This window comes from Eleutherodactylus coqui, chromosome 4 (assembly GCF_035609145.1).
Source record: "Eleutherodactylus coqui strain aEleCoq1 chromosome 4, aEleCoq1.hap1, whole genome shotgun sequence".
NCBI lineage: Eukaryota > Metazoa > Chordata > Amphibia > Anura > Eleutherodactylidae > Eleutherodactylus > Eleutherodactylus coqui.
In genome coordinates, this window is record NC_089840.1 from 50,384,433 (window position 1) to 50,407,625 (window position 23,193).

At 43.4% G+C, this 23,193-nt stretch overlaps 1 protein-coding gene across 1 annotated transcript in view; it reads right to left on the reverse strand.

Moving 5' to 3' along the window:
• LOC136626475 (putative gastrointestinal growth factor xP4) overlaps nt 1–22,829 on the reverse strand; it is a 55,568-nt gene extending 32,739 nt beyond the window's left edge. Inside the window, exons 1-3 of the mRNA XM_066601535.1 lie at nt 22,736–22,829; nt 21,917–22,060; nt 14,020–14,163 (exon numbers count right to left, since the gene is read on the reverse strand). Coding sequence (XP_066457632.1) covers nt 14,020–14,163; nt 21,917–22,060; nt 22,736–22,829 — 382 coding nt within the window. The remainder of the gene's footprint in view (nt 1–14,019; nt 14,164–21,916; nt 22,061–22,735) is intronic.
• Between the last annotated feature and the right edge of the window lie 364 nt (nt 22,830–23,193).

Genomic DNA, 23,193 nt, shown 5'->3' on the forward strand with positions numbered 1-23,193 from the left:
CTCTTCTGAAGCACTTTTTCCTGGCTGCGAGTTAGAAAGCCGCACCTCCTGAAAGTGCTGGGTCTGATTGGCTGAGTGCTGTGACAAATCACAGGCAGCGCTTAGCCATTCATTGAATGGCAGCTGAGCGCTGCCTGTGATTGGTCACAGCGCTCAGCCAATCAGAGGCAAAGCTCAGATATTCATCGAATTGCACAAATCACAGGAAAAGACGATAGCTGGACTTCTTTAGGCTTTGATAGCCAATCAATTCTACAGAAAAGAAGAGTTACGCGCGTGTGTGTGAACTGGCCCTGTACAAGCAAAAAGTACAGCACTATGAGCTGGCATACGTGCAAAATGCTGATTACCTGGCTCTTCAAACACTGTTCATGCAAAAGTATGCTGCGTTGAGGTGAACATATTTGCACGTACGCTAATCGGAATTCGCCCTAATTCCGATTTCTACTAGATCAGTATTGACAAATGATTCTCAATCCTATTATGATTACTAGTGAATGACTGCTGATGAGTCCCTCTGTACTTCTGATTGGCAGACAGGGTTTATGACCATATAGCCCCCACTAGATTAGCCCTCTGTTTTTTGATGCCCTAGTTTAAAGAGTCAGTAGTGATGGGGTCCCTTAAGAGAACCAGACAGTGCTAGAGCATTCCTATTTCATCCATGGATAATGCAGTGCATCATTTACCTTGGAATTTGGGGTAAAAACAGCACTTAGCGTTGGGGATACTGCAGTCATAACAGCAGCCTTTGGAATAACAAGCCTTAGCATCTATTCCAGGAAAACCACATTCTTTTCTTTCGTGGGGTTTGACAGAACACAGAGCCGTATCTGGCAGTAAAACAAAGTGAATGCTGTTATTGTAATAAGATATTTAAAGGGGTTGTCCCGCGAAAGCAAGTGGGTCTATACACTTCTGTATGGCCATATTAATGCACTTTGTAATGTACATTGTGCATTAATTATGAGCCATACAGAAGTTATAAGAAATTTTTCACTTACCTGCTTCGTTACTAGCGTCCTCGTTTCCATGGAGCGTCTAATTTTCAGCGTCTAAGCTCCAAATTAGAAGCGCTTGCGCAGTCCGGGTCTTCTTCTTTTCTCAATGGGGCCGCTCGTGCCGGAGATCAGCTCCGTGTAGCTCCGCCCCGTCACGTGCCGATTCCAGCCAATCAGGAGGCTGGAATCGGCAATGGACCGCACAGAAGCCCTGCGGTCCACCGAGGGAGAAGATCCCGGCGGCCATCTTCAACCGGTAAGTAAGAAGTCACCGGAGCGCGGGGATTCAGGTAAGCGCTGTGCGGTGTTCTTGTTTAACCCCTGCATCGGGGTTGTCTCGCGCCGAACGGGGGGGCTGTTGAAAAAAAAAAACCCGTTTCGGCGCGGGACAACCCCTTTAAGGCTAATTTCACAGCGGCGAGTGAGATATCGAGGCCCCAAAACTTCGCCCAATATCTCGCTCGCCAACATGTAATGTTCCCGCTGAAGCTGAAGGTGTTTTTGTGTTAAACACGCATCACATCACTTCAAGGAAGTAGCTAAAAGTCGCAACGGAGGATCATGGAGTGGTTTCCATTGTTTGCAATGGGAAACTGCATCAAATCTCTCTCGCAGGCACCTATCACACCGTGCAATGCTTTGCTGGCCCCACTGAAAACTATGGGCGATACCCTCCGAGGTAATGCCCGAAGATAAGTCATGCTGCGATTTTTTTTCCTGCACCGCAATGCAAGAAATAATTGCTCAGATGTTTGATCCCAGTCAGCACAACACAAAGCACAACTCTGGTGTGATTTTCTTGGCCATGTGATAGCAGGCTAAATGCAATGGCATGAAACTGAAGCAATGGGAGCAATGGGATGACTGGAAGCAATGGGATGAAACTGAAAGTGAGGAGACACAAATTAGATATCAGAAAAATACTTTCTGACAGTGAGGGTGATTAATGAGTGGAATAGGTTGCCATGGGAGGGGGTGAGTTCTCCTTCAATGGAAGTGTTCAAACAAAGGCTGGACAAATATCTGTCTGGGATGATTTAGTGATCCTGCACTGAGCAGGGGTTGGACCTGATGACCCTAGAGGTCTCTTCCAACTCTACCATTCTATGAAATGAAATTCTGATCTGACTGAAATCTCGCTGACTAAAGATCTTCTCACTATTGCTACGAAACGACTTCTCTCCTACCTCTCTCTCTCTTTACTCTCCTGACCTACATGACCAACTGGCTCCCAACTGTCACTCCACTCAGATCAGAGTTCATTCTGCTGGGAACCAATGAGAATTATCTGTACACCTGGCAAATTATTAAGAGCTCTGTCTTAAAGTAAATTAAGTAGTGGTTAACCCCTGCTGGTTATACATGAACTGAGCGCTACCATTTAAAGCAAGAAGCTTTTGTAGAACCCTTTCGGCCACTACACGGTTATGGTTCAAGCCCTTTATTTGTATAAAATAAGTGTATCTGTAATAACCTGGACAATAAATTGAACACACTGTTCTTCTTATATTGCAAAAACTGTAAAAAAAAACATGAAAAATGGAGGCAAAATGCTTATTTTGTTACTTTTGCTTCCCAAAATAACGCAATAAAAGTGATCAAAAAAGCCTTACCAAAATGGTACCAAATGAAAGTGCAGCTCTTCATGCAAAAATATGCCCTCATAGAGCTCCATGTACAGAACAAAAAAGATACAGGACTTTGAATGCAATGATGAAAAAGAAAAAGCTTTATATTGTGCAAAATTTATCATTTATAACGTTTGGTATTGTCCTCATTGTACCAGTTTGCAGAAAAAATGTATCATGTCATTAAGGCCGCCTACAGATTGGCGGAAATTCCGCGGCGGGATTTCCCACGGAATTTCAGCCCGTGGAAGCTGCCATAGAATTGCGTTAACAAACGCAATCCTAGGCAGATGGCCGTGATTTGTCCGCGCGAAATCTCGCGCGGCAACAAAAGTCGCGGCATGCTCTATTTCCGTGCGGGGCTCGCAGCGCCCCACACAGAAATCTTACTCCCCGGCCGCCGACTCCGGTCTGAGCATGCGCCGGCTGCCCGGCAGCCGGCACATCAAACAGCCGGGGCCACGGGAGCAGGTGAGTACGCGCTTCTCTCTGCAGGGGCTCGGGTCGGGTCCCGCTGCGAGAATTCTCGCAGCCGGATCCGACCAGCCGTCTGCAGGCGGCCTTCTGCTGCCTGATTAACACTGTAAAAAAAACATTGACAGAATTGTTGTGTGGATAACGGCGATCACGTAAAGTAAAAAAAGTAACAAAAAAAACGTAGAAAAAAGTTGAAGTTTCATCTCCCCTCAGTGATCATATCCGTGTGTAGAGATGAAATTACGTAACTAAGGCCTTTGGATTTTTCCATGGACCTTACCACAGCTTCTGCGCATGCACCCATCACCAAAATGGCAGACGCATGCGCAAAAGCCCAAGGATTGCTGGGGTAATATAACATTTTCCTGCTCTTTGCTACTAAACATAGTTGAGAGCCTGGAGATTTCTTTCTTATGAAGCCCTTCCCTGAAAAGCCACTGACGGCTGCCAGGGCTCACCGGCAATTTCTGCCGCTGTCCCCAGCTCTGCACTGCTGTTTTGAGCTGTCAGCAGCCGGGGATTTAAAATCCCCGCCTGCTGGTAGCTCTGATTGTCATTGGCTGAAGTGCTTCAGCCAATCACAATCAGAGCTACCAGCAGGCGGGGATTTTAAATCCCTGCTGCTAATAGCTCGGAACTACAGAGTCGGGGACAGTGGCAGGAGTCGCAGCTGAGCCCCGGCAGATGAGTATTCTTTTTTTTTTACACTACTTTTAAATGGCTTTTCAGGGATGGGCTTATGAAGCCCTTCCATAAAAAGCCATTGACGGCTCCCGGGGCTCAGCGGCGACTTCTGACGCTATCCCCGACTCTATAGTTCTCAGCTAGCAGCAGCCGGGAATTTAAAATTCCCGCCTGCTGGTAGCTCTGATTGTGATTGGTTGAAGCACTTCAGCCAATCACAATCAGAGCTACCAGCAGGTGGGGATTTTAAATCCCCGGCTGCTAGAAGCTCAGAACTACAGAGTCGGGGACAGCCCAGGAGTCGCAGCTGAGCCCTGGGAGCTGAAGGGAGGTGAGTAATGATTTTTTTTTAAATACACTTTTTTAAATGGCTTTTCAGGGAAGGGCTTATGAAACCCTTCCCTGAAAAGCCATTGAGGGGGATGCTGGCAGCAGGATTCTCTACCGCAACTGTCATGTGTGACAGCTGCGGTTGAGAATTGAAGAATTCCTCTGCTGCATCTGCCACAGATGTGGCAGATGTAGCAGCGGGAAATTCTTTTAACTAGCGGGGGTGAAGGAAACATCTGCCGCATGCGGCTGATGTGTTCTTGATGCCTGCGGGGGTCACTGCAGCGGCGGAGAGGTAAGGTTTTTTTGCACTAAAATGTTTATTTTTCAGGGAAGGGCTTATATGTAAAGCCCTCCCCTGAAACGGAATGCAAGGGTGCCAGCACGCAGCTGTGTTCACGCCTGTTTTTGCTCATACCTAGGTGCACACGTATGTATGCACCTAAGTTCACACAAAAACATGCTCGTGTAAACTCACCCTGATAGAGCATCTGATGAGGAATCCAAACCTGTGCCTAAATGTAATGCACCTTTATTCCTGTCAGAGTTATTATACATTTTATCTTTGTTGCAGACACAGATATGCCTGTGAGATTAGAGACGAGAAGACAGAGCTTGTTCCTCAGGTGTCACTTCTGGATTTGGCCCAAAGCCTATGCAGTCCATAGCTCAGTCGATCTAAGTTCGCTGATCCTGATGAAAACAACCTTTACTCTAACCTTTATTTTAATATTAATTATTATATAGTGAATTTTTGAAAACAATGAAAACTGAAATTGCATAAACAAATCTAACAAATGTAGACGCTATTGTATAACACAATGAAGAGAACAGTATGCTAACAAAGTATTGTCAAATGAGATATTCGCAAACAGTTTCCCAACTAAACAGATATTAGAGATTAGATTAGTGTCTACAATTTTTTTTTGTTTTGCTATTTTTCTACACTAAAAACACTACTTTTTTAAAGATTTGCTTTTGTGTTACCCAATCCATAGCATTTTTATTTTTCCATTGATAGAGCTTGTTTCTATTCTTCATGTATCCCATTTTTGAGACCATACAACACTTTAATCACTTTTAATTCTTTCTTGAGGCAAGATTAACAAAATCCACTCTTGCTTTTAATTTTTTTCCAACTAGGGGACTTGAAGTCCACAACTTTTATATAAAAAACTACAATACTTCAATACTCTAGTGTGATACATTGTCTATCAAGCTCAGCTAGAGGCTGAGCCTCATAGACCACCAAAGATGGCAAAGCCAGAGGCCATCTTCAAGCTTCCAGAGGCAATAGCATCTCATTGGTACCACATGATCATTTAGCAATGAGATACCAATGGGAGTCTGATGGGTGACAGGGAACGCCCATTCCCTCTGTTAGCCTTTTAAATGCTGAGATTGCATTGACCATATCATGTAAAGCAATAAATGACTGGGATCATGGGTCCTCACCATTGCAGCTGGAGCCAAGCAGCCATCAGACAGCTGGTATAAGGTAACCAAAATACTGGTACAATGGCAAGACGAAATTAGATGGGCAAAAGGAATGTTGTTTTTAAAGATGAACCAGATGCCATTCATTATAAACTTCATTTGTCGGGCTGGATTAGACTGATCATGTGCTAGAATGGAAATGATAATGTCTATCCCAAAGCATGGGGGATTTTGGAATGCAAAGATGTGATGTCTAGGGAGGTCTGACAATACCTGGACTTCCATTGGATATCTGACAAAATAGTGATGACATATCTCTGCAGTAAAATATCAATATAATGAGATGGTTACTTCTAATGGAGTTGATAGCAGAGCTTATAAGTATGCCAGGAGGATTGTTGATGTATTCATGCATCTTGGGTAAATGATAAAATACATGTGTCCGAGCGTTGTCAATTACAGGGAAGCGCTTTTCTTACCTTGTGACAATGTGGTCAGCATGACCTTGCTGGACGAGCTCAAGGAAGTTACTAGACCTGGAGCTGGTGGGGTAGGTTGGCAACAGTATGTACAACCCCAGTTGTAAAAAGGTTGTGTAAAATGTAAATACATGTAAAAAAGAAAGGTATAATTTAGAAAACTCATATAACCATATGTTATTCAAAATAGAACACATCTAAAGTTGGAATTGAGAAATTTTACTTATTTAGAAATTGAGGGCAGCAACAAAAAAAAGTTGTGACAGGGGTGACAAAAGTTTGGAAAAGTAAGTAGTACTAATGAAAATCAGCCAATCACTGGCAGCTCTTGACCATTCAATGAATAACAAGCGATAGCTGCCTGTGATTGGCTGAGCGCTTCAGCCAATCAGAAGCAGCTCTTTCAGCAGGCGAGCATTTTAACTATGACTAATCAGCGATTTCTTGCTCAGCGCCCTGTTGGTGGCTATATGTACACGATACAAACGTTTTCCTTAACGCTATGCTCACACAGCATTACACTCTGTCCTTGGGTTTCATGGGAATCCCTGAAAATGGGGAGGAGCACCATAAGCTGTCATTGTGATAACCTGCTCCTCCATCCAGCTCTGAATAGGAGAGGAGCAGTCCGGCTGCTGCTGCTCCACCAATCAATCAAGCGTTCTTTCCAAGTGAGAGGTAAAGGAGGAGAAGGCAGCACTTGCCTCCCTTCCTCTCCGACAGCAGCTTTCAGCACCACGGACTCTCCTCCACCCTCCTACCCACTTGCCAGTCTGATGGAAGGCAGGAGTCCACAGCAGGCGAAATAAACGTTCAGAAAAAACAGGGGGCTACCCCTTCCCAAATAGTCCCCTAGGCACTGGACCTCCAGTGTCTAGTGGCAAATATGGAATATGGCCATGCTTATGTGTCCTCACTCCCCAGCATCCAGCCACACACCCCTACATTTTATATCCTAATGTCAGGGCCCGCATCCTGCCATAGAAATGTATGAACCCGGAAGTTCTCTCAACCAGAATCTGGTGTAACCGGATGGTGATGTGTTTAACGTGTAGAACACATTATGTTTTACCTTGGGACATATGTGGAGTGGCGTAAGCAGTGACTGTAGAAAGTACAGACCGTGTTTACCAAAAAATAAGACATATCTCGAAAATAAGCCCTACCCTGGTTTGAAGGAGTCCTGAAATCAAAGCCCTACCCCAAAAATAATCCCTAGTTACTACATTTAAAAGAAAAAGAAGGCATATATTACCTAGCAGGCATGGACCCGGTGCTCTTCAGAGCCAGAGTGGTTCCCGCAGCCCTCGAAGCTCATACAACATCACTTCCTGGTTACAGGATTCAAAAAACCTTCCTGCAGGCAGTGGCATAGCAAGGTCAGGTGGCACCTGTTGCGGAAATTTCTTTCTCGCCTCCCCTCCCCCCCCCCAATTTTGAAATTATTAAAAGTAGAAAAAACTCTGTCTCATCTGTGATGTCTCTCTGCTCTCATTCTGGGCATGTCAATCTTTTAATCCTCCCTGTCTCACTCCAGTCATGTTTCTTTTTTCTGCTGTCTCTTTCTACCATGTCTTTCTCCTCTCTCATTCCTGTCACCTCTTTTTTGTCAATCTGTCTCACTTGTCATGTCTGTCTTCAGTCATGTTTTTGTTTCTGCAGTCTCTTTCCTGTCATGTCTCTCTCTTCTGTCGCGTCTCTCTATACTCTCTCCTTTGCTCTCTCTTCTGTCTTCTGTTTCTAAGCCATCATGTTTCTTTGTTCTCTCTCCTGTCCTCTTTTCTCCATCTCTTCCCTGCGATGTTGCTTTCATCTGCTGTCTCTATTTTGCCATAGTTTTCTCCTCTGCAGTTTTTTTCCTTTCATGTCTCCCTCTGCAGTCTCTTTAGGCTCCCTGTCCACAGGCTTTGCGATATCGCACGGCGGATCTCCACCACGGGAGACGCCACCAGGGAGCAGGAGCAAGCTCACGGATCTCTGCGGTGAGCCTATCTGACAGATAGGCTCACCACGGAGAATCGTGGCAATTCGCAGCATGCTCGTGGGCAGGGGGTCTGCGCTTTCCATAGCAACGTTATGGAAAACCTGCACTGCGTTCCCCGCGACCGGATTATCGCAGCGGGGAATGCAGTGCAAAAGTGCTCGTGGACAGGAGCCCTTACTGTCATGTCTCTCTCAAGTTATATTTCTCTGCAGTCACTTTCCTGTCATGTCTCTCTCTGCAGTTTCTTTCCTGTTAAAGGGGTTGTCCCGCGGCGAAAGCAAAATTTTTTTTTTTCACTTACCCCCGCATTCTGCCCTGTTAAAAAGAAAGCATAGGTTAGTTTTTAAAAATGGCATTGCGCTTACCTGCATCAGCGTTCTGCAGCTTCTTCTTTTCTTCTTTTAAAGATGGTGCCGCTGGTCTTCTTCCACGGTGCACCGCGGGTCTTCTCCCATGGTGCACCGTGGATTTTCTTCTCCTTCCTTGCGTTCCATTGCCGATTCCAGCCTCCTGATTGGCTGGAATCGGCACACGTGACGGGGCGGAGCTATGATGACGACGCGGTGAGCAGCTTTCCGGCACGAGCGGCCCCATTCACCAGCCAGAAGATCGGGCTGCGCAAGCGCGTCTAAAAACGCCAGAAGACATCGAAATTAGACGGCACCATGGCGACGGGGACGCTAGCAACGGAGCAGGTAAGTGAATAACTTCTGTATGGCTCATATTTAATGCACGATGTACATTACAAAGTGTATTAATATGGCCATACAAAAGTGTATAACCCCACTTGCTGCCGCGGGACAACCCCTTTAAGTCTCAATCTGCAGTCTCTATCCTGCCATGTTCCTTTGCTCTGTCTCTTCCTTGCCATGTTGCTTTTTTCTGCTGCCTATCTTTCTCTGCTGTCTCATTCCTGTCATGCTCTTTCCTCTCCTATCTCTCTTTGCAGTCTCTTTCCTGTCACGTCTCTCTCCTCTGTTGTCCCTCTCTCTCTCGTCATGTCTCTCTCATGTTATATTTCTCAGCTGTTTCTCTTCTGTCATGTCTTTCTCTGCAGTCTCTTTCCTGTTATGTCTCTCTCCTCAGCTGTTTCTGTCCTGTCATGTTTCTCTCTGCAGTCTCTTTTCTGTCATGTTTCTCTCCTCTGCTGTCTCTGATATCCTGTCATCTGTATTTTTGTCTTATCTCTCCCCTCCGCCATCTCTCTCCTGTCAGTCTCACCTCTTCTGTCTCCTCCATCTGAAGCAGGGTGGCCCCGGTCCTACTCCTGGGAAGGCTCCTCTGTGCCTCGCTCCTCCTCTGGTCTCTTCGGCATGGCTCCTTGCGGTGGTCGCCGAATGCTGCTGATGTTGCGGTGAGTAGAGGAGGAGTACAGGGATGTGCAGGACCACATCTGAGCTGTCATCACCCTCACTGATAGCACCCGGAGCAGGCCGCCCCTGCCGCACCCGGCTTCCTATGCCACGGCCTACAGGAAGCGATGGCTGTGATTGGTTCTTCGACCACTGCTCAGGTAATCAATACAGCGCTGCTCAGCCAATTCATAAATCCCGCCTCACAATACGATGGCTGTTGATTGGTTCTTTGACCGCTGCTCCGTCAATCAATGCAGCGCTGGATGAACCAATGCGATGGCTGTCATTAGTTTATTCAGCACTGCATTGATTGGTTCTTCGACCGCTGCTCAGCCAATCAACAGCTATCACGTTGTGCAGGCAGAATTTATAAATTGGCTGGCCGGCACTCACCCAATTCATAAATCCCGTCTCCACAACGCTATGGCTGTTGATTGGTTCTTCGACCACTGCTCAGCCAATCAATGCAGCGCTCGATGAACCAGTGTGATGGCTGTGATTGGTTCATCCAGCACTGCATTGACTGGCTGAGCAGCAGTCGAAGAACCAATCACAGCCATCACATCCTGGAGGCGGGATTTATGAATCCAGTAACCAAGAAGTGATGTTGTACGATCAGCCAAGGACTGCGGGAAGCATCCCGTAAATGCAACGGGAGGGACCTGGATGTGAACCGAGCCTGCTAGGTAAGTAAAATAAGAAACCCCCCAAAAATAAGACCTTGTGCCTCTTTTCAGGCAAAAAAAAAATCAATATAAGTCAGGATCGTATTTTTGGGGAAACACGATAGTTAAGTAATTATGACATGAATTCAGCAATTTGCATTCAAGTTAAACAAAAGGTTACAGTTACTGTCATTGTTGAAATATGTACTTATTATATGTATTTACACTCCTGTAAGCACACCCTCTTTGAATTCTACAGTTTTATGTATCAGTACATAAAAAAATGTGGTTCTTAGAAGATCTTGAACTTAGATAGATAGAACCACAGATTAACAGCAGGACATGAAAAATTACACTGTGTCATCTATATATATATAAATGAATGTCTGTCTGTCCTTTATGCATTACTTCACCATTCATCCGATCGCCATAAAACTTTGGGAAGTTGTTAAGTACACTCCTGGGAAGATTACTGGCATAGTACAACTATCCTACGATAGGTGGCGCGCGTGCGAGCATCATCGACAGTTATGCCCCCCAGACAAAGATCGTTTGATTTCCATCTCAAGCACGAAAGAAAAAGGCATTACGAGCAACGGGATGCGTGTTCAACTACAAAATGATGCATCCACCGAACGTTTTGCAAGACAATTGCTGGATATTGAGAATGCTGAGGTAAAATGAAAGCTGTGCTGTGATTGGTTGCTACTTCTTATACCACTGAGGTCACATGAAAGCTGCGCTGTGATTGGTTGCTACTTCTTATACCACTGAGGTCACATGAAAGCTGTGCTGTGATTGGTTGCTATTTCTTCTACTGCTGAGGTAACATGAAAGCTGTGCTGTGATTGGTTGCTATTTCTTCTACTGCTGAGGTAACATGAAAGCTGTGCTGTGATTGGTTACTATTTCTTATACCGCTGAGGTACCATGAAAGCTGTGCTGTGCTTGGTTACTATTTCTTATACCGCTGAGGGAACATAAAAGCTGCACTGTGATTGGTTGCTATTTCTTATACTGCTGAGGTAAAATGAATGCTGCACTGTGATTGGTTGCTATTTCTTATACTGCTGAGGTAATATGAAAGCTGCGCTGTGATTGGTTGTTATATATTATACTGCTGAGGTAACATGAAAGCTGCGCTGTGATTGGTTGTTATATATTATACTGCTGAGGTAACATGAAAACTGAGCTGTGATTGATTGTTATATATTGTACCGCTGAGGTAACATGAAAGCTGCGCTGTGATTGGTTGCTATTGCTTATACTGGCTGAGGGAACATAAAAGCTGTGCTGTGATTGGTTGCTCTTCCTTATACTGGCTGAGGTAAAATGAAAGCTTTGCTGTGATTGGTTGCTATTCTTTATACTGCTGAGGTAACTTGAAAGCTGTGCTGTGATTGGTTGCTATATATTATACTGCTGAGGTAACATGAAAGCTGCGCTGTGATTGGTTGCTACTTCTTATACTGCTGAGGTAACTTGAAAGCTGTGCTGTGAATGGTTGTTATTTCTTATACTGCTGAGGTAGCATGAAAGATGTGCTGTGATTGGTTGCTATATATTATACTGCTGAGGTAACATGAAAGCTGTGCTATGATTGGTTGCTATATAGTATACTGCTGAGGTAAAATTAATGCTGCGCTGTGATTGGTTGCTGTATCTTATATTGATGAGGCAGAATAAAAGCTGCGCTGTAATTGGTTGTTATATATTATACTGCTGAGGTAACATAAAAGCTGCGCTGTGATTGGGTGTTATATATTATACTGCTGAGGTAACATGAAAGCTGTGCTCTGATTGGTTGTTAAATATTATACTGCTGAGGTAAAATTAAAGCTGCACTGTGATTGATTGTTAAATATTATACTCCTGAGGTAAAATTAAAGCTGCAGTGTGATTGGTTGTTATTGAAGATGAGCGAACGTACTCGGTAAGGCCGATTTCGCAATTGAGCACCGCGAGTTTCGAGTACTTCACTACTCGGGTGAAAAGTACTCGGGGGCGCTGTGTGGCGGGGCGTGGCGTGGTGAAGCGGGGGGTAGCAGCGCAAAACAGGGGGGAGCCCTCTCTCTCTCCCTCTCCCCCCCACTCCCCTCTGCAACCCCCCGCCCGGGCGACCCCGAGTACTTTTCACCCGAGTAGTGAAGTACTCGAAAATCGTGGTGCTCGATTGCGAAATCGGCCTTACCAAGTACGTTCGCTCATCTCTAGTTGTTATATATTATACCGCTGAGGTAACATGAAAGCTGCGCTGTGATTGGTTGTTATATATATAAACGAATGTATGTCTGTCTTTGCAGCAACGCGTGTTGGGTAAGCTAGTTATTTAATAAAACGGAGATCAAAATCCAGACGTAGTGTGTGACAAACGCGGCTCCATTAAAAGCAATGCACAGAGTTGCATTCATGCGTGTTTTTGCACATACATGGGTGCACACTTATGTATGCACCAAAACATGCTCATGTGAAGCCACCCTAACACAGTGTAATTTGTCATGTGTTGTTCATCTGAACTTGTATTTACCTATTTTAAGACTATTCCAAGGACCAGATTTTTTGTATTATGTTCTGATATTTAAAATCATAGAATTCAGAGAGGGTGCACTTATTTTTGTCTCAGATCTGTAAAAATAAAAGCATTATATAGCCAATTATCCTTATATGTAGGCGCATAGATATATTCTGTCAGGTCTCATGGGGCTCTTGTACAAATTTTGCACTAGCCTCCAGGAGCTCTTTAAATAAAATCGTGCTTAGGCAGCTTTACATTGCGTATGCGCAATTGTGGATGCTGTAGCTCATTTTGTTTGCGTTACGACGGAGGCTTTTTTGTGTGCATTTCAGTGTATTTCACTTTTTTTTTCTGACCACAGGGCACATTCATTTGTGGCAAGTAAACGCACCAATTAAAATGGCTACTTAATTCCAGATGTGTTCTTTCCCCAGTGCAATCAGGCAGTGCTTCATGCATCTCCTTGCGTACTGAGCATGCATTTATGCACTCTTCATTGACTACTAAGGCACAAATAAGCAGAAAGAAAGAACAGCAGGTTCTATCTTTTTTGTGCAGGTGAAATGAGCTCTAAGGTCGCTGTCAGTCGAGCGTTTTTTTTTTTGTACGCTCCTATGTGCACAGAAAAAAATCGCATCTATTAAAGCCATTGGTTCCCTATGAAGTGTTCACGGGGAATAAAGAATTCCTTACTGCAGCTGTCAGATGACAGCTGCGGTAGAGGATCCAGCTGCCGACATCCCTTAAGTGTTGTTCAGGGAAATCGCATCCACTAAAACCATTGGTTCCCTATGAAGTGTTCACATGTCCATCTTTTAGAGGCACAAAATATTCGCACCTGCAAAAGATAGGACAAGCGTTCCTGTAAGGTCCGAGCTACGCGTAAAGATGAGGGGACTCCTGTAGGATTCTGTTAATCCCTGTGCGAAGTCCTCTCATCACTGAACACTGATAATTCATTGAATTGCACAAATCGCAGAAAAAGAAGACAGCTGGACCTCATCAGGCTTTAATAGCCAATCAATTCCACGGAAAGTAAGTGTTACTCGTGTGTGTGAACTGGCCCTGTACAAGCAAAAAGTACAGTACTATGCGCTGACACATACAAAATGCTGATTACCCTGTTCTTCAAACATCGTTCAGGCACAAATATGCTGCGTTGAGGCAACCATATTTGTGTGTACGCTCGTCTGAATCCGCCCTAATTTCGATTTCTACCAGATCAGTGCTGACAAATGTTTCTCAATCCCAATATGATTACTAGGGAATGACTGCTGATGAGTCCCTCTGTACTTCAGATTGTCAGACAGGCTTTATAATCATATAGCCCCCCCACTACAATAGCCCTCAGTTTTTTGATGCCCTAGTTTAAAGAGTCAGTAGTGATGGGGTCCCTTAAGAGAACAAGACAGTGCAAGAACATTCCTATTTCATCCATGGATAATGCAGTGTATCATCATTTACCTTGGAATTGGGGGTAAAAACAGCACTTAGCGTTGGGGATACTGCAGTCATAACAGCAGCCTTTGGAATAACAAGCCTTAGCATCTATTCCAGGAGAACCACATTCTTTTCTTTCGTGGGGTTTGACAGAACACAGAGCCGTATCTGGAAGTAAAACAAAGTGAATGCTGTTATTGTACTAAGACATTTAAGGCTAATTTCACAACGGAGAGTGAGATATCGGACCCCAAAACTTGGCCCCATATCGTGCTCGCCAACATGTAATGTTCCCGCTAAAGCAAAGTGTTTTTGTGCTAAACACGCCTCACATCACTTCAGGTAAGTAGCTAAAAGCCGCGACGGAGGATCATGGAGTGTTTCCATTTTGTTTGCAATGGGAAACCTTGCATCACATCTCACTCGCAGGCACATATCATGCCGTGCAATGCTTTGCCGCCTCAATTGAAAACTATAGGCGATGCACTCCGAGGGAATGCTCAATTATAGGTCGTGCCACGATTTTTTCCTGCGCCGCAATGCGAGAAATAATAGCTCATATGTTTGACCCCATTCAAAAGAATGAGGTTCATATTCATGCGAGATTTGTGCATCTCACAAAGCACCACTCTGGTGTGATTTTCTTGGCTGTGTGAAAGCGGCCTAAATGCAATGGGATGAAACCGAAGTAATGGGAGTAACATTTTTATTTTTCCTTTGATAGACCTCCATGAGGGCTTGTTTTTTACAGGATGATCTTTATTCTGCATCCCATTTTTGAGAACACACAACACTTTGATCACTTTTTATTCTATTTTTTTCTAGAGGCAAGATTAACAAAATCCACAATTTTGGCATGTTTTTTTTTCTTGCTTTTAACCTTTTACCAACTAGAAGACTTAAATTTCACAACTGTTATATAAAAAACCGCAATACTTCAATACAGCAGTGTGCTATGTTGTCAATCAAGCGCAGCTAGAGGCTGAGCCTCATAGACCACCAGAGATGGCAAAGCCAGAGGCCATCTTCACGGTTCGGGAGGCAATAGCATCCCACTGGTACCGCATGATCATTTAGCAATGAGATACCAATAGGAGTCTGATGGGTGACAGGAGACGCCCATTCCCTCTGTTAGCCTTTTAAATGCTGAGATTGCATTGACCATAGAATCATAGAATGGTAGAGTTGGAAGGGACCTCCAGGGTCATCGGGTCCAACCCCCTGCTCAGTGCAGGATTTACTAAATCATCCCACATCATGTAAAGCATTAAATGACTGGGATTATGGGTCCTCACCGTTGCAGCTGGAGCCAAGCTGCCATCAGACAACTGGTATAAGGTAACCAAAATACTGGTACAATGGCACGGCGAAATTAGATAGGCAAAATGAATATGACCCAACTCTCATTTATGTAAAAGCCAGCAATAAAATGCATTTAGGAGCACAAGGCCCCTTCCCCTGTTGCGCTGGGATAAATGGATAAATACTAAAACTAATGGATAAAATAGTAGTGAAAAAAGCTAGACAGAGGGGAAGGGGGGGGGGGGGAGGATAGAAAATCAAACGAAAAGAGATAAATGAAAAATTTAAGAAACAATTACAACAATAGGCAATAATTCATAAATAATAATCCATGTATCAAATATCGCTCTGGCAATTGAAATATCTAATGCTTATAGTGTATATAAGAGCTATTCATTCGTTTTGGTATATTATATAATACTGTACATTATTGTGGATTGAAAAAAATCAGACAAAATCAGGTATACTCCAGTTAGACCAATGGTGGTTAGATATGATATATTTTCTCTCAGACTTGCCCATGAAGAGATTAGCAAAACTGTGTAAATCACATAACCATTTCAGAACCTTTAATCTATTGATATAGTTCAAAACTGAATGAGAAGTAGTTGTTTGTAAGGATGAACCAGATGCCATCCATTATAAACTTCTTTTGTTGGGCTGGATCGGACTGATCCTGTGCTAGAATGGAAATGATAATGTCTATCCCCAAATCATGGGGGATATTAGGATGCAAATATATGATGTCTAAGGAGATCTGATGATACGTGGGCTTCCATTGGATGTCTGACAAAATAGTGATGACATATCTCTGCGGCAAAATATCAATATAATGAGATGGTTACTTGTAATGGAGTTGATAGCAGAGTTCATAGGTATGCCAGGAGGATTGTTGATGTATTCATGCATCTTGGGTACCTTGCTGGACGAGCTCAAGGAAGTTACTAGACCTGGATCTAGTGGGTTAGGTTGGCAACAGTATGTACAACCCCAATTGCAAAAAGGTTGTGTAAAATGTAAATACATGTAAAAAAAAGAAAGCAATAATTTAGAAAACTCATATAACCATATTCTATTCACAGTAGAACACATCTGAAGCTTAAATGGAGACATTTTTCTATTGTGTTAAAAAATTTACATAATTAGAAATTCAGGTCAGCAACACATTTAAAAAAAGTTGTGACAGGGGTGACAAAAGTTGTGAAAAGTAAGTAGTACTAATGAAAGTCAGCTGGAGGGGGAATTTTCTATTGAGGGCTTATTGCCATGAGCGTATATCAGCCGACATTTTCACAGCCGGACGATATAAGCTTCCATCTAAGCAGTTCCCCTCTTCCCTCCCACTCACAGGCTCTCTCTCTCCCCTCTGAGCGGTTTGCAATGGGAGTTGGTGGTATAGAGGCGGATCTACTCTCCTGTCCCTCCCCACCCCTTGCTCATAGCCAGCAATGAGAGTGGGGGGGGGCAGCACTTACCTCCGCCCCATCCCACCCCCTCCCATTGCAAACGCTGGAGTGGAGGAGAGAGAGAGCTGGTGAGGGTGAGGGAAATGGGGAACTGCTTAGATGGAACCGTATATTGGTTGAGCGTGAAAACCCGACTGATATATGCTTTTGTAAATAAGCCCTAAGTCACATGACTGCTTACAAAAAAAGAGCATGGTACAGAGGCAAAGTCTTTCAGAAGCAAAGATGGTCAGAAGTTCACAATCTGTGAAAAATTGTGGAATGATTTCAGAAAAATGTGTGCTCAACATAAAATAATAAAAATTTTGAATATCCCACCATGTGCAGTCTATAATATCATCAAAAGTTGTAGAGAAACTGGAGAAATTCATGTGCAGAAGGGACAAGATGAATATTGGATGTTCAAAATGTACAGACCCTCAGTCACATGACTGTTTATAAAAAGAGCATGTTAGAGAGGCAGAGTCTCTCATAAGCAACGATAGTCAGAGTTTCACTAATCTGTGAAAAATTGCATCTTAAGGCTTCTTTCACATAAGCGCATATCGGCCGGCCATTTCATTGGATTCAAATGCATCAGATCACATGGGCGTATTTGCGAGATGTAAAAGCGCCTGGCCAGCCAATATAGTGCCGGGTGTTTTTACGTTGAGGCCCAAACATAGTTCTGGAACTATGTTTGGGCCGAAATTTGTCGGGCATTTGCACCAACCTCACCAGTCCATATGAACGGGCGCACAAATGTTTGATTTGTGCGTCCGTTCACCAGGTTTTTCGCCCCCAATGTAGCGTATGCGCTCGTGTGTCAGAAGCCTAAGGCCTTAGTCAGACGGGCGATTTTTCGCGCGATTTGCGCATGCGGCCGGCGATTTTATAAAACCATTGCTTTGCAATGGTATCGGACACATGAGCGCTTTTTATGCGCTCGTCCGATAAATTATAGAACAAAAAATCGCAGATCGCACCTATCTGCGATCTGCGATTCCTGTTCTCTTCTCTATATGCGCTCAATGGGGCCGGCGGCAGCAGCGCCGACCCCATTGAGAACATAAAGAAGACAAATCATTCTTCTCTGCCACAGCTGTAACAGCTGTGACAGAGAAGAACGATGTTTGCCCATTGAATTCAATGGAGCGGCAATACAGCCGCTCCATTGAAAGCAATGGGCTGCCGGCGTGCGCGGGGTGAATTGTCGGGAAGGGGTTAAATATATAAACCCTTCCCTGCAATTCATTCTAAAATGTGTTAAAATAAAAAAAAATTGCATACTCACCTTTCCGCTGCAGCCGGAGTCCAGCTGCGGCCACTGTCAGTTCTCCTGAACTGCTTCTTGGCACTATTCAGCCGGCGGGGCTTTAAAATCCCCGCCTGCTGAATGATCTGCCTCTGATTGGTCACAGCCCTGACCAATCAGAGGCTGAAAACACTCACACACCCATTCATGAATTCATGAATGGGTGAGTGACTGCTGCCTCTCAGCGCTGAGCCAATCAGGGGCAGGTCTGACTCACTTCCATTCATGAATTCATGAACTCGTATTTACCTATTTTAAGTCTATTCTAAGGACCAGATTTTTTTTATTATGTTCTGATATTTAAAATCATAGAATTCAGAGAGGGTGTACTTATTTTTGTCACAGATCTGTAAAAAATAAAAGCATTATATAGTCAATTATCCTTATATGTAGGTGCATAGATATATTCTGTCAGGTCTCATGGGGCTCTTGTACAAATTTTGCACTAGCCTCCAGGAGCTCTTTAAACAAAATTGTGCTTAGGCAGCTTCATAATGCATATGCACAATTGCGGATGCGGCAGCGCAACTTTGTGTTCAAACAAGGCTTTTTTTGTGTGCGTATCGGTGTATTTTAACGTACTTTTTCTGCCCACAGGGCATGTTCATTTGTGGCAAATGAATGCACCAATTGAAATAACCAATTAGTTCCAGATGACACATGCGCAAAATGCTGATTACCTAGCTCTTCAACCATTGTTCATTAGGGTGTTTAAGTTTTCCAAAGATGTGATTTTCATGTGACTTTGCTTACGCCCCGAGTCTCCGTGTTGTAAAAGATATATTTGCCAAATTTCAAGAAGATTGGATAATATTTAGGGGTTGTACACATTGATCACATTTATATCAAGCTAGTGAAATTTCTAATATTGAAGTGCTTTGTACTAATGGGCTGCTCATGTATTTCTCTATTCGGCAAGCAAGTACTTCATTTATAGCAACTGCAAGGAGCCTTGAACACAATGTTTAAAAAATTTCTGTATCTCCAGCTACCGTTTACCAAGCTCGGGCGATCAATATTAGTAAAATGGCAAAGAAAATCAAAGAGTCACTCTTTGAAAATCCTCCTCATTTGGTCTTGCATTGGGATAGTAAACTGTTGCCCTCCGTTGCCCATGGGAGTGTCAAAAACCTTAGAAGAGTTGCAGTTGTAGTGACTGGCAAAGATTTTGAGCATTTGTTGACGTACCTGTTGCCCTGAAAGGCATTGTTGAGCAAATGGCTGAAGTAGTTATTCGGTAAGTGGACCGATTTGGGCTATGCGACAATATCATCTAATACAGGACTGATCCAAGGGGCATGTGCCAGAATTGAAGGGGAATTCGGATGAACATTGTTGTGGTTGGCTTGCCGTCATCACACCCATGAACTAATATTGATTGAAAAGAGTATTTGAGGAGTGCTGTAGCATACCATCAAGTGGTCCTCATATCCACATTTTTTGGAAGTTCCAAAGTCTGTGGGCTTTACTTGATAGGAAGTTATATACGACAATGCTGAATGAAGAAAGTCCCGTTCAAGGCTTTCTAGCAGAACGAGGGAAAATGGTTAACTGCATGCAAAATATCCTAAAAGACGGAAAAAACAGTTATTACAACTCTCTCTCTCCTGTACTTAGGAGGTTGGTCTAAAAAACGACTTCAGTTTCAGCATCCCAGGGGCTCTGCATCAAGCAAAGTGGAAGGCAAAGGCAATATATGCACTTAAAATTGTCCTCTTCACTAAACAGTTCAATATTCCTCAACAAGAATTGAAAGGAGTGAAACTGGTTGCACAAGAAGCCATGTGAACGCTCTTAAGGTGGTCAATGATACTGCAGAAAGAGGAATTGTTCTGATAAAAAAGTTTAATGAATCGGTCAAGGACGAACAACAAAAACAGTTCGTTTTAAGAATAGTCGAGCATCACAGAAAAGTCGTCACCAAGCGAACAAAAGAAGTGATTGCATCGTTCAAAGTTGATTAACCCCTTAATGACATGGCCTATTTTGGCGTTGCGGACCAAGCGATTTTTGGTATTTTTCCATCTCCATTTTTCAAAAGCCATAACTTTTTTATTTTTCCGTCGACGCGGCCGTATAAGGGCTTGTTTTTTGCGTGGTGAACTGTAGATTTTTTTCGTACCATTTTTGGGTACATAGACTACATTCTAAAACTTTTATTATTTTTTTTAGGATCGTAGGAAGAGAAAACGCATCAATTCTGCCATAGATTTTTTGTTTTTTTTTCAAAAGCGTTATTTATGCAGCATAAATGATACAACACATTTTTTTCTGCGGGCGGTATGGTTACAACGATACCAAAATTATTATATTTTTTTAGGTTTTTTTTCACTTTTCCACAAAATTTTTTTGGGAAATTCTTATTTTTTTCTAAACTCATTCCATTCAAAGTGCTATAACTTTTTTATTTTTCCATGTACGGAGCTCTGTGAGGGCTTATTCTTTGTGAGACGAGCTGTATTTTTTATTGGTACCATTTTGGGGTACATCTGGTTTTTTATCACTTTTATTGCGCTTTATGGGAGGCAAAATGCTAAAAATGCTAAAAATTAGCATTTTGCCTCAGTTTTTTAGCATTTTTTTACGCTTTTTGCCGTGCAGGATAAAAAGCATGTTCAATGTATTGTACGCGTCATTACGGATGCGTTGATACCAAATATGTGGGGTTTTTAATTTTTAACATTTTTTTATGCTAATATGAGAAAAAGCATAAAAAAAGGGTTTTTTTACATTTTTTTTACATTTTTATTTTTTGAACTTTATTTTTCTCTTTTTTTTACAACACTTGTGTCCCTCTGAGGGACTTTTACTGTTACACTTCAGATCGCTGCGATAATGCATGACAGGGCTTCTTCCCTGCCATGCATTATCGCTTACTATAGCGATCATAGGCTATGGCAGTACAGGACGCCGGTATCCGGCGTCCTGTTGCCATAGCAACCAGCCGGGCTCTCGCGATAACATCGCGAGAGCCGGCCGGAGACACAGAGGGAGCGTGCTCCCTCTGTGAACCCTTTCCCTGCCGCGATCTACTTAGATCGTGGCAGGGAAGGGGTTAACAGCGGGGGGCGCATCTCCGATGCCCCCCCGCTGTTGCAGCAGGACGCCGGCTGTGACTGACAGCCGGCTCCCGCTGCGGGATAGCGCGGGATCATATGTGATCCCGCGCTATCCCGAGGACGTAAGTTTACGTCCTGTTGCGGGAAGTACCCTGCTGCCAGGACGTAAATTTACGTCCTGCAGCGGGAATGGGTTAATATAACGCATGTTTTGCCTATCATACTACCTATTAATCTTAGTGTCTAGTTTTAGTATTATTTTAAGTTTGCGATTTCTAGTTTTCCCAATAAAAGTAATTAACATTGAAAAATCGTATTTTTTGCCTACTTTTACAAAACTGATCAAAGTGTGCAACCTCTAAATATCATCCAATCTTCTTGAAATTTGGCATATAGATCTTTTACATCACTGAGACTCGGGGTGTAAGCAAAGTCTGCAAACATTTACCATTTTATTTTTTGCCTTACAAAACACCCTATCGTTCATGCATAAGTATGCTGCATTGAGGTGACCATATTTGCGCATACGCTCATCTGAATCCACCCTAATTCCTAATTTCTACCAGATCAGTACTGACAAATGTTTCTCTATCCCAATATGATTACTAGTGAATGACTGCTGATACTCTTTACTTCTGATTGGCAGACAGTGTTTATGATCATATAGCCCTGCACTACAATAGCCCTCAGTTTTATGATGCCCTAGTTTAAAGAGTCAGTAGTGATGGGGTCCCTTAAGAGAACAAGACAGTGCTAGAGCATTCCTATTTCATCCATGGATAATGCAGTGCATCATTTACCTTGGAATATGGGGTAAAAACACCAGTTAGCATTGAGGATACGTGAGTCATAACAGCAGCCTTTGGAATAACAAGCCGTAGCATCTATTCCTTGAGAACCACATTGTTTCCTATCGTAGGGTTTGACTGAACACTGAGCCGTATCTGGAAGTAAAACAAAGTAGTTATACACGGATCAATCAAATGCATAGGATTACAGAACTCGGCTCACATTATCAGGTTTGAATTACGTAATCTACTTGCAGAAAACAGAATGCAGCATGTTCTCTTCTAGGGTGACTACCCACTAGCGGGTTTTTTTTCTGCTGCGAATTTGCTCCTATTTTTTCTTCCAATTGTCAATGGGAGTTCCTAAAGGTAAAACCGCAACGCAACGCAATGCAACGCAACTTTGTGTTTTTAACATTAGAAAGTCCCATTGACAATTAAAAGAAAAATAGGAGCAAATTCGCAGCAGAAAAAAAATGCTAGTGGGTAGTCACCCTTACTGCGGATATCCATGACATAAAGCCCATTGTGCTCCAGGGTCGTGGATATACCCGCAGCCCATATGCAACTACATTGGCTGCAGGTAGCTGCATCATCGCTAAGTGACGGCACGGAAAATATAAACAAAAAAAGGTGTACTGCGCATGACCACCTGTGTGAGTACGCAGTTACATGCAGTACGTTACGTGGTCATATGCAGGGCCATGGCCTGGACTCACAGCTGGGATCCGCTGCGGGCCTTCGCAAGTGAATTCCACATACAGCCTGTGTGAGCCCAGCATTATTCAGATCACTAGCTGTAATTTACAAGAAGCGCCTGGAAACGCTTGCCTTTCTGAAGTTCCAGGAGCAGCTTGTTGAGTGCCTTTGTGTGAGACCGCCGCACCTTAGTTGTGCCCTGAAATCCAATGGGTGTTGCCTCCATTATAGTCCTAGCAATGTGGGCTGTAAGTAGATTGGGGCTACAATGGGTATGTTTCTAAACACAGGACAAACAGGGGTATCAATTTTGGGGGGCAAATCTTCATATATGTACTGTAATAGTTTTTTTTAAATGACACAATTGCCAAAATAATGAAAATCATATTTTTTCCTTCTGCTTTGCTTAGATTCATTCAAAAACTGTAGGGTCAAAATAAGCAGTACACTCCTAGATGAATTTGTTAAGGGGTCTAGTTTCCAAAATGGGGTCATTTATGGGTGTTCTCTGTTGTTTTGGCAGCTCAAGGGCTCTATAGGTGGGCAATGGGGCCTAAAACGCCTTCAAGCAAAACATCTGTTCTGAAAGC